The sequence below is a fragment of the Bos javanicus genome, chromosome 1 (genome assembly GCF_032452875.1).
Source record: "Bos javanicus breed banteng chromosome 1, ARS-OSU_banteng_1.0, whole genome shotgun sequence".
Taxonomy (NCBI): domain Eukaryota; kingdom Metazoa; phylum Chordata; class Mammalia; order Artiodactyla; family Bovidae; genus Bos; species Bos javanicus.
Window position 1 is genome coordinate 128,141,465 of NC_083868.1, and position 11,950 is coordinate 128,153,414.

At 44.5% G+C, this 11,950-nt stretch overlaps 1 protein-coding gene across 2 annotated transcripts in view; it reads right to left on the minus strand.

Moving 5' to 3' along the window:
- The window catches only part of TRIM42 (tripartite motif containing 42), a 30,053-nt gene extending 18,538 nt beyond the window's left edge, over positions 1 to 11,515 (minus strand). Inside the window, exons 1-2 of one of the 2 annotated variants that reach the window (XM_061420281.1) lie at positions 10,982 to 11,514; positions 4,978 to 5,678 (exon numbers count right to left, since the gene is read on the minus strand). In XM_061420281.1, the coding sequence (XP_061276265.1) occupies positions 4,978 to 5,678; positions 10,982 to 11,322 (1,042 nt within the window). In that variant the 5' untranslated portion in view covers positions 11,323 to 11,514. Of the gene's footprint in view, positions 1 to 4,977; positions 5,679 to 10,981 lie in introns of both variants that reach the window. The other variant, XM_061420275.1, reaches the window with a different exon arrangement.
- Positions 11,516 to 11,950: the final 435 nt, after the last annotated feature.

Below are 11,950 nucleotides of genomic sequence, written 5' to 3' on the forward strand. Positions count from 1 at the left end.
AATAAGATGGTGAGAGGTTCTGAGAGGCATAATTAGCAAGGTCTGTCTCTGACCCACTTCTCTGTCCAATGGAACCTTTCTGTGCAATTCAGAGGAAAGCTTCCCCCTTGTCATCTGTTCAGACATGCTTCTAGGGACACTGAAATATCTGACAAGGGAGGAGCTAGGCTGATCTGGGGCATCCTGGTCACTTGACTCTAGGCCACCACTTAGAGGAGCAGGCCGCAGGTGGTGGCGGTGGTCGCTGTTGTTTTTCAGTCTCTCTGTCTTTAGATTCTGGCCACTGTTTAGCACAGTAGGTTGTCAAATGAGTGCTGTGGAATTAACACAAATTTTGGACTCAGAGAGACTAGGTCACCAGTTGTCTTATCCATGGAGGGAATTTTAATGCCTGTACTATAAGATTATTGAAAAGATTAGGCAATTCTTCTGAAAGGCTTGGGTAAAGTAGGCCTCTGTTCAAGGAAGCTATTCCCACTGATAAAAGGGCCTAAAAAAGAAATAGAAAATCTTAACAGACCCATAACAAGCATGGAAATTGAAACCGTAATCAGAAATCTTCCAGTAAACAAAAGCCCAGGTCCAGACGGCTTCACAGCTGAATTCTACCAAAAATTTAGAGAAGAGCTAACACCTATCCTGCTCAAACTCTTCCAGAAAACTGCAGAGGAAGGTAAACTTCCAAACTCATTCTATGAGGCCACCATCACCCTAATACCAAAACCTGACAAAGATCCCACAAAAAAAGAAAACTACAGGCCAATATCACTGATGAACATAGATGCAAAAATCCTTAACAAAATTCTAGCAATCAGAATCCAACAACACATTAAAAAGATCATACACCATGACCAAGTGGGCTTTATCCCAGGGATGCAAGGATTCTTCAATATCCACAAATCAATCAGTGTAATACACCACATTAACAAATTGAAAAATAAAAGCCATATGATCATCTCAATAGATGCAGAGAAAGCCTTTGACAAAATTCAGCATCCATTTATGATAAAAACTCTCCAGAAAGCAGGAATAGAAGGAACACACCTCAACATAGTGAAAGCTATATATGACAAACCCACAGCAAACATTATCCTCAATGGTGAAAAACTGAAAGCATTTCCCCTAAAGTCAGGAATAAGACAAGGGTGCCGACTTTCACCACTACTATTCAACATAGTTTTGGAAGTTTTAGCCACAGCAATCAGAGCAGAAAAAGAAATAAAAGGAATTCAAATTGGAAAAGAAGAAGTAAAATTCCCACTGTGTGCAGATGACATGATCCTCTACATAGAAAACCCTAAAGACTCCACCAGAAAATTACTAGAGCTAATTAATGAATATAGTAAAATAGCAGGATATAAAATCAACACACAGAAATCCCTTGCATTCCTATACACTAATAATGAGAAAACAGAAAGAGAAATTAACGAAACAATTCCATTCACCATTGCAACGAAAAGAATAAAATACTTAGGAATATATCTACCTAAAGAGACTAAAGACCTATATATAGAAAACTATAAAGCACTGGTGAAAGAAATCAGAGAGGACACTAATAGATGGAGAAATATATCATGTTCATGGATCAGAAGACTCAATATAGTGAAAATGAGTATACTACCCAAAGCAATCCATAGATTCAATGCAATCCCTATCAAGCTACCAATGGTATTTTTCACAGAGCTAGAACAAATAATTTCACAATTTGTATGGAGATACAAAAAACCTCAAATAGACAAAGCAATCTTGAGAAAGAAGAATGGAACTGGAGGAAGCAACCTGCCTGACTTCAGGCTCTACTACAAAGCCACTGTCATCAAGACAGTATGGTACTGGCACAAAGACAGAAATATAGATCAGTGGAAGAAAAAGAAAGCCCAGAGATAAATCCACACACCTATGGACATCTTATCTTTGACAAAAGAGGCAAGAATATATAATGGAGAAAAGACAATCTCTTTAACAAGTGGTGCTGGGAAAACTGGTCAACCACTTGTAAAAGAATTAAACTAGAACACTTTCTAACACCATACACAAAAATAAACTCAAATGAATTAAAGATCTAAACGTAAGACCAGAAACTATTAAACTCCTAGAGGAGAACATAGGCAAAACACTCTCTGACATAAATCACAGCAGGATCCTCTTTGACCCACCTCCCAGAATATTGGAAATAAAAGCAAAAATAAACAAATGGGACCTAATTAAACTTAAAAGCTTCTGCACAACAAAGGAAACTATAAGCAAGGTGAAAAAACAGCCTTCAGAATGGGAGAAAATAATAGCAAATGAAGCAACTGACAAACAACTAATCTCAAAAATATACAAGCAACTCCTGCAGCTCAATTCCAGAAAAATAAACGACCCAATCAAAAAATGGGTCAAAAAACTAAACAGATGTTTCTCCAAAGAAGACATAGAGATGGCTAACAAACACATGAAAAGATGCTCAACATCACTCATTATCAGAGAAATGCAAATCAAAACCACAATGAGGTACCATTTCACGCCAGTCAGAATGGGTGCGATCCAGAAGTCTACAAGCAATAAATGCTGGAGAGGGTGTGGAGAAAAGGGAACCCTCTTACACTGTTGGTGGGAATGCAAACTAGTACAGCCACTATGGAGAACAGTGTGGAGATTCCTTAAAAAACTGGAAATAGAACTGCCTTATGACCCAGCAACCCCACTACTGGGCATACACACCGAGGACACCAGAATTGAAAGAGACACGTGTACCCCAATGTTCATTGCAGCACTGTTTATAATAGTCAGGACATGGAAGCAACCTAGATGTCCATCAGCAGATGAATGGATAAGAAAGCTGTGGTACATATACACAATGGAGTATTACTCGGCCATTAAAAAGAATACATTTGAATCAGTTCTAATGAGGTGGATAAAACTGGAGCCTATTACACAGAGTGAAGAAAGCCAGAAAGAAAAACACCAATACAGTATACTAACACATATGTATAGAATTTAGAAAGATGGTAATGATAACCCTGTATGCGAGACAGCAAAAGAGACACAGATGTATAGAACAGTCTTTTGGACTCTATGGGAGGGGGATAGGGTGGATGATTTGGGAGAATGGCATTGAAACATGTATAATATCATATACGGAACGAATTGCTAGTCCAGGTTCGATTCAAGATACAGGATGCTTGGGGCTGGTGCACTGGGATGACCCAGAGGGATGGTAAGCGGAGGGAGGTGGGAGAGGGGTTCAGGATGGGGAACACGTGTACACCTGTGGTGGATTCATGTTGATGTACGGCAAAACCAATACAATATTGTAAGTAATTAGCCTCCAATTCAGAGAAGGCAATGGCACCCCACTCCAGTACTCTTGCCTGGAAAATCCATGGACAGAGGAGCCTGGTAGGCTACAGTCCATGGGGTCGCTAAGAGTCGGACACAACTGAGCGACTTCCCTTTCACTTTTCACTTTCATGCATTGGAGAAGGAAATGGCAACCCACTCTAGTGTTCTTGCCTGGAGAATCCCAGGGACGGGGGAGCCTGGTGGGCTTCTGTCTATGTGGTTGCGCAGAGTCGGACACGACTGGAGCGACTTAGCAGCAGCTTCCAATTAAAATAAATAAATTTATATTTTAAAAAAAGGGCCTGAAAGTGTCAATGAGATCCTCTTATCTACCCTGGTGGATATACACACAGAAATTATTGGGCTCTTTGCTGATATCTGTAAAATATCATTGTACCGGGTTCCATCATAAGAACTTGAGTCAGTTTCCCTTATAGAAACTACAACTATGGTATATGTAGTATTTACATATACCATGAGCAGGTATGCAGAGGAATAGCAAGCTGTGGACTAGAACATTATTGGCTATCTCTGGGTATTTGCTACCAGTTCATTTACTTTACTGCTTGCAGCTTTGGGGGAAATTGAAAATAGAGGTAACTCTCAATATCACTTAATTCTTTCCCCCTTAAAATTGGGAAAATACTGCAAGAAATCCATCCTTAAGGACAAAATATCTTAGACAGGCTCACAGAACTTCAGAATACTACAGGATCAAGCTCCTTCATTCTCCAAAGAGCAATATGAGGCCCAAGGTCATGAAAATTATAACCAAGATGATAGAATCTTTATGCATTTACTGTGTGTGGGATCTGTTTTTACGTGTTTAAGATAGAGTAATTCATTTAATCCTCACAAGGAGTTATTACTATTGCAACAGGGAAGAACAAATCTGACTCCATATTAGATCTGTTGTTTTCATTTTAACCTTTCCATTAATGTTTTAATCTATTCCTTTCGTTTTGTGTTTTGTTAACCTGTGCTTAGTCCTGCTGACTCTGCACATTTTGTAAAAGAATATTGCCTGTAGCCTGAAATATACATGATAGCCTATTCTCAAGACTGGGATCTTCAAGAGTCCATTCATATAGAGATTAAAAGTCGCAGAACAGAGAATGACATTTGTTTTGTTGCAGGTTTGCAAGAACATGGTGACCTGATCTAGGTGGACAGTTGCAAGAACAAAGGATATAGACACCAAGAAGTTTGCAGCACCCAGCCTTGCCCCTCCCTTACTCTGCCTTTAGAAAAGTACTTTGCTGAAAGCCTTTGGAGAATTCGGGAGTTGGGTGGGGCAGGAGCCACCTGTCTCCTTGCATGACCCTGCAATAAACCTTTCTCTGTTCCAAACTCCAACATTTCATTGGTTTGTTTGGTCTCACTGTGTGCTGGGCACATGAACTTGCATTGGTAACACTATTATCCCTATTTTCCAGCTGGGAACACCAAGGCACAGGGAGTTAAATGGCTGGCAGTAGTTGCTAGATGTAAATACCAGGCCACTGATTTGCAGACTGGCTCAGTGTCTCCCAGGGATTGGATCCCTCCACCAGGTGGAACTAAACCTCTCTGTTAAACAGATCCTCCCAAATCACCTTCCCCATCAGTTCCTGAACTAGGAGTAGTGGAGGGAGAAAAAGGGATCAGGACCTGCTTTGAACTTGGCGATGGCGCTGAAGAGCGCGGCAGCCCTCTCCGAGCAGGCGTCGATGAGGCTGATGGTGTCGTGGCCGTTGTGGAGGGAGGTCTTACAGAAGCCGCAGAGCAGCTCGTTGTCGTTGCGGCAGTACTCTATGATGCGGCTGGACGGGTGGTGGATGCAGATCTTCTCGTCCTGGTCCTCCGTGCTGGTATCCACGAACACGTGGTCCTGCATGGCCACGTCCGAGTGGAAAGTCTTGAGGCACTCGTTGCACAGATTGAGGCGGCAGGTGAGGCAACGCTTGTAGGCAATGCGCTGGCTGCGGCAGACCTGGCAGACGATGGGCCCGCTGGAGCGGTCGAAGCGCCACTTGAGGTAGCCGTGCTGCTGCATGTAGCGCTTGGTGAGGCGGCCGCGCAGATAGTTCTCGGGTAGCTGCATCTTGTGGCTGTAGGACATGCAGTGCGAGCGGTTGCACACCGGGCAGATGAGGATGAAGAAGTTCTCGGTGACCTCGGCATGCTTCTGCAGCCGCCGCAGGCACTTCTCACACAGGCTGTGGTGGCAGGGCAGCATGAAGGAGTGCAGGCGCAGGCGGCCGCAGATGGGGCACGACAGGTGGCTGACCAGATTGCTGTTGGCCGTCGGCATCATCTTCACCTCCTCCAGCTGCGTGTCGCTGCTCCCGATGCGCAGGGCCGTCTTGGAGCTGCAAGGAGAAGCAAGCGTGCGAACTCAGGAGGCGGCCTCCGTTTCTCCCTCTCGGAAGGAACAGGTGCATCGCTGAGTCGCAGCGCGGTGTGATGGGGAGGAGCATGGGTTGTCCGCAAACCTGGTTCTAAACCCGCCTCCACCATCTTTTAGCTGGGCTCACGCATTTAAGTTAATTTACCTCTGTCTGTCTGTCTCCTCATTATAGAATCACTTGATGGGGCTTCTTGAGAAAATTTAAATGGAACTGAAAACCTGGATGGCCTTTGAGCAGTCCCTGGAATGCTGTACCTGATATGCAACTGCTTGTTATTTTTGAGCAAGAGAAAAACAGCCCAGAGGGGCAGGCACTTTCAGCTGGGTATTGGAATTCTGTTGGCCATAGATAATATCACAGAACACCCACAGCAGACAAGGCCATTCTGGGACTGTGGTGAAGCAAAGCAGAAACAAATTACTTCCTTATGTTTGAACTCAGAAGCAAGAACATTGTCCAAACCACAAAAATCACCAAACATCCCCTGTCGTGGTTAAAAGAAGTGACTGCTGCTTTTTTTTTTTTTTTTTTTAACCAATAACAGGCTCAACCCTGTTATTTCCATCTTCTATGCAAGATTTATTAAGATACCCAATAGGAGATTTACCCCTGTGTCCTCACCTACCATGAGCATAAATCCTGTAATAACTTAGTGATGCCTTCCTACTGAGACAACTCACATTTGCTCATGGTGTATCTCTCTCTTGTTTCAGTGGGACAGTAAATCCAATCTCCTCCAGCTACAGGTGTGTTCTTCGTGGCTTTTACCTAAAGGGCACTGACATCATTATTGTTATGTGTGAGAGGGAGCACAGAGATGGGCAAAGCGTTCTTCCCAGGACACAAGGAGGTCAGTCTCCTAGCCAAGCCCAGAACTTGAGTGTTCTAATGATCAGACCACAACTGTGACTTAAGCAGGTAGAGGCCCCCTTAAGGTCGCACATGATGGAATGCACTGCTTTGGAGTTGCACCATTGAGATGTGTCGTCACCTCTCTCATCCTCAGTTTCCTCCTCTATAAATCAAATCTCACAATACTACTTCCTTCATGAGGATTTTAAAGTCTCCATGGGATAATCCATGGTAAGTGCTTAACTGCCTGGACATAGTAAGCATTCAATAAATGTGCACTGTAATGACTTCATTCTGCTCCTAGCCAGCCCATGTCCACAGCAGAGAAAAACAATGGTCAAGTCTATGAGAAGTGTATGCTTCTACTATGTGTGTGTTGAACCTTTATCTAATATCTGAGGCTGATTTCATATAAGAACTGTGGATGAAGTAAGTGCATACTTGTAAAATTCAAGTGCATATTCTAAGAAACTACAGTCAGGGCAGAAGCAGTTTGTGAAAATAAGTGAATTAGATGGAAGTATGATAAGATACTTAATTTGTGACTATTCCGATCTCTCTTATCCTCTGTATTAGTGATGTCTGGGGGTTGAGTTTGACATTGTGCCTGTGTTTTTTTTTTGTTTTTGTTTTTGTTTTTTTGCCTTTTTGCAGTCCCTATATGCCCCTGGCTTCTTCCCCCTTCCCTTAGCCAGGGACCTAGGTCTCAGAGCCCAGACAGTCATGTGTGATGCCCAAACACACTGGAATGGAGTGGTTTTTTGGTGACAGTGTCCTTATGGAGAACTGGGCACCTGGGAAGCTCTCTCTTGGAGATTTGGATGCTGGTATCCAAGCCTGATAGCCTCAATGTTTTCAGTCTCATTCCTTCTCTGCTTTCCCAGCCTCTCTGCTTTCTCCTACCCAGGTTCTGAAGGGGTCACCTGGAGAAGCAGGCTAGTTTTACATATGGCAGCTGGATAGACTACTCCAGTTTGATTAGGTGGGACTCTGAGAATCAGGGTGTGATATAAAGAGAGATAGCAAGAGAATTCAGAAAGAGAGAGGGAGAGACAAGGGTGTTGCGGGAAGAGAAAAAGAGAACACGGTGAGCAGACAGTTGTTAATGGCCCAGGGAGCTGGCATGGAGGTGAAAATGAAAGTGGAAAAAGGAGATGAGTAAGGCAAGGAGGGATGAATGAGCTCAGAGTGAGGAGGGATGAGGAAGATGCTGAGCAGGAAGCAGTGATGAAGAACAGAGGAGGCCAGGATCAGACACCAGGAGGGAGGCCAGATGGAAGGAATATGTCTCAGTGTACCCAGCACAAGCTGCCTGACACTTGTGGTAGCATCTCTGACCATCATCAGAAAGCCTCAGGCCTGGACTCGGGCATTCAGTGACCATCGTTCCATGCCAAAACAGTTACCAAGCCAAGCAGCCTTGTCTTCTTGTTGAGATAATGGCCTCTGCTCCTCTGTGCATTGACTGCCTGCTCCCAGATTTAGGCCTGTTCCTTTTGTACTTGGGTTCCCATTATATCACCTGCAAGTCTCCTGGCTTCCCTTCTTGTTCCCTTCAGGCCATTCTGCACTGTAGCATCACCTGGGAGTGGGGGAGGCTTTTCAAATCCTGATGTCCAGGTCCTACCCCAAGCCAATGAAATCAGAATGTCTGGGGGTGGAGACCAGGCATCAGTAGTTTGTAAAGATCCCCAGGTGACTCTCATACAAAACAAAGTTTGGGAGTTCCTGGTCTAAGCATCCCCCAAAAGACCAATGTCATCCCCCTCTTGTTGGAATGGTTCTAAGATGCTCCATTGCTGATTTGCAGAAAATGGGGCAGTTGAGAGGAGAGAGGGAGTGGAAGCTACTTTCTGCTCCTTAGACCTTTGGGACTTGCATTGAGAACCCCTGGGTTCTCTATTCATGCAAAAATCACAAGAGGTGAGTTGAGAGTAACCTTTACTAAGCATCTACTAAGTGCTGACCTGTGAGAGAGAGCGTATCCTTCCCTAAATTCACTGAACCTTTGCTCACAGGATTGTTCTTCCAGTCTTGAAAGGCTTCCAGCCTGCCTCCCATCTTTCTGTCTTTCCAAATGCTGTCATCCTAGAGGGCTGAGTTTTGGTCTTTCCTCTGTAAGAAGTGTCTCTGCCACCCCAGACAAAGTGACATAGACTGCTGTGGTCAGAGCAGGAAAAGGATGTTCAGTGCCTGTCATGGCAGGTTAATGCCCTAAGTGAGTAACTGAGACTCTCAATGCTATGACATCTGGTTAGGAACGAAGAGAAGGCTGGCAGGAGTTCATGGCCATCTGGGGTATTTACGCAGGCCATAGTGTCAAAAGCAGCCTGTGGAAGCTACTGCTTTTCCAAGAAGTGTTGCAGATATGAATGGTTCAGAGGAGGAAGAGGAAGAGCAATTTATATTTTTATATCACATAACAAATTTCAAAACGATATTAATCCTCATATCCCCTGAATCACTGCAGATACCATACTCTGCATTTTGAAAGACAGCATTTCAATTTAATTTTAATTTAAGCACACAAACTCTGGGTTCAAATTCTGACTACATCTTACCAGTGGTGTGATCTTGGGTCATTCAATGTCTTAAATGCTAAGTTTTCTCATAGGTGTGGTAGCCATGGGGCAGGGATTACCTGGGGTCATCCACATGGGTCCTGGCAAGTTGTTTTTGCACTAAGCATCAGCTATTACTATTTTGTAAAGGTGAGAGAGGTGGAGTTCAGGAGAGCTCAGCACTCATACAGGGTGGGGCTTTGTTTGGAACTCAGGTCTGTACTGGTTAGTGGCTGTTTAGGGACACTTACACTTCATTGCTACAAAATTCTTTTTTGAAGTGGAAGTAATTTTTATTGCTACATTTTGAAATGCAAACAAAAGCATTTAAAATAATAACATCATTCAATATATATTTTTATTGTTACATTAAGTACAAAACAGATTATTTGGAGTATTTTTTAGCTCTTCTTTCCCCTTCTAGTTTTATTGAAATGTAGTTGACATTTAACAATGTATAAGTTTAAGGTGTAGAACATATTGATTTGATTTACAAACATCAGGAAGTGATTATCACAGTAAATTTAGTGACCATCCATCTTCTCCGACAGATAAAAAATTAAAGAAATGGAAAAAAATTAAAAAATTTTTCTTGTGCTAAGAACTCTTAGGAGTTATTCTCCTAACAACTTTCATATATAACTGACAGAAGCATTAATTATGTTTATCCTCTTGTATATGATATCCCTGGTACCTATCTTTTTTAAAATTTTATTTTATTAGGATAATCACTTTACAGTATTGTGATGGTCTCTGCCATACATCAACATGAATCAGCCCCTAGGTATAGACGTGTCCCCTCCCTCCTGAACCCCCTTCCACTTCTCTCTCCACCCCATCCATCCGGGTTGTCACAGAGCACTGGCTTTGGGTTCCCTGCATCATACGCCAAACTCCCACTGGCAATCTATTTTACGTATGGTACCTATCTATCTTATAACTGGAAGTTTGTATCTTTCGACTGCCTTCATCCAATGCCACATCCCCACCTTCTGCCTCTGATAACCACACATCTACTCTTTTCCTGTGTTTGTTTCTTTTTGAAGTGTAACTGACCCACAACACTATGTTAGATCCTGTTACACAACATAGTGATTTGGTATTTCTGTACATTTCCAAATGATCACCACCAACGTCTAGCTACCATCTGTCACCATACAAAGACCATGTGATATATTTGTACCATGACAAAGAGTAACTAGGACTTCCCTTGTAGCTAGATGGTGAAGAATCCACCTGCCAATGCAGGAGACATGGGTTGGATCCCTAGGTGGAGAAGATCTCCTAGAAATGGCAACCCACTCCAGTATTCTTGTCTGGGAAATGCCATGGACAGAGGAGCCCGGCACTACAGTCCATGGGGTTTCAAAGAGTTGGACATGACTGAGCAGCTAAAGAAAACAAAAAAATGTAACTAGAGTTAACTGCTAGCAAGTTCTGCTGCTGCTGCTAAGTCGCTTCAGCCGTGAGCGACTCTGTGCAACCCCATAGACGGCAGCCCATCAGGCTCCCCGTCCCTGGGATTCTCCAGGCAAGAACACTGGAGTGGGTTGCCATTTGCATTCCCAATGTATGAAAGCGAAAAGTGAAAGTGAAGTCGCTCAGTCGAGTCCGACTCTTAGCGACCCCATGGACTGCAGCCTACCAGGCTCCTCCCTCCATGGGATTTTCCAGGCAAGAGTGCTGGAGTTGGTTGCCATTGCCTTCTCCGAGCAAGTTCTTGGCCTCTCCTTTTCAGATAAGGAGGTGGACTTGGGGCGGGGTGGCTGACCTGCCCTGTCCCCGCAGTTGGTAGGGCACTCCCCAGGTGTCCGGAGTCACTGTGGCCCGTGTCGGGTGTGCAGCACTTACGAGGTGCGGATGCTCCGGAGGCGGCCCTTGCGGAAGGTGATGGTGGCATTGCGGCAGCAGCGACTCTCGTAGTAGTAGCACTTGAGGTTGCTGCTGGCCGTGCAGCAGCACTTACAGTTGGGGTCATTGGCCCAGGAGCAGCAGCACCAGTGGCAGTTGGGGTTCTCGGAGCAGGTGCAGTGGCAGAACTGGCAGTTGCGCTCATCTTTGTAAGGGCAGGGGAAGCAGGTGCAGTTCCGCTCCGAGGTGAAGAGGAACTTGCAGCACAGGCAGGAGCATAGCCGCGGACAACATCTCTGCCATGTACAACATGGAGAGCAAACACACATGGCGGTATCCATGGCTCCTACATGATGGCCACCCGCCCCTTGGACGTTTTGCGGCCTCCTCTACCAGAATCCTGCTGTCAGTTCTCCCGTGGAGGGGGTCCCTCCTCCCCCTGATGAGGCCCGTCAGCTTGGAGGTTGCAAGAGGTTGGCTGTTATGAGGCCTTCACAGGTGGTGTACCTGCCAGGAAGCCCATGGGCTGGCATTTACATAGATCAGCTCCAGGCCATTTGCTTATGTCATAATCCCTGTCTCCCCACCATGTCTCACCATAAAGGGTAGGAGGGAGGGTGTCATCTGGGGGGTAGTGGCAGGAAGGCTGATGGACACTCTCTGCTTCCAGAGGGCCAGCTCCAGAAGAGTGTCAACACAGAGGGCATCCTGGAGGTTTAGCTGTCTCTTGGCACCTTTGGGGTTATGAGCTGGATTTCAGAAGCTATTTCTCTTACCTTGGAACTTGGGCAAGTTGAGGCAGGGGGTATGTCTTCATGGGCCGAAAGGCCTGGGTATGGTGCATTGGAAAAGTAGACATGATATTCCTCTTCATGGGCTGTTTTTGCATTGCTAGAACTCTTTATTTGATGAACAAAGTGCAGTGCTTACAAATAATAATGCCATATGTGAAGGGAATTACCATTTGTA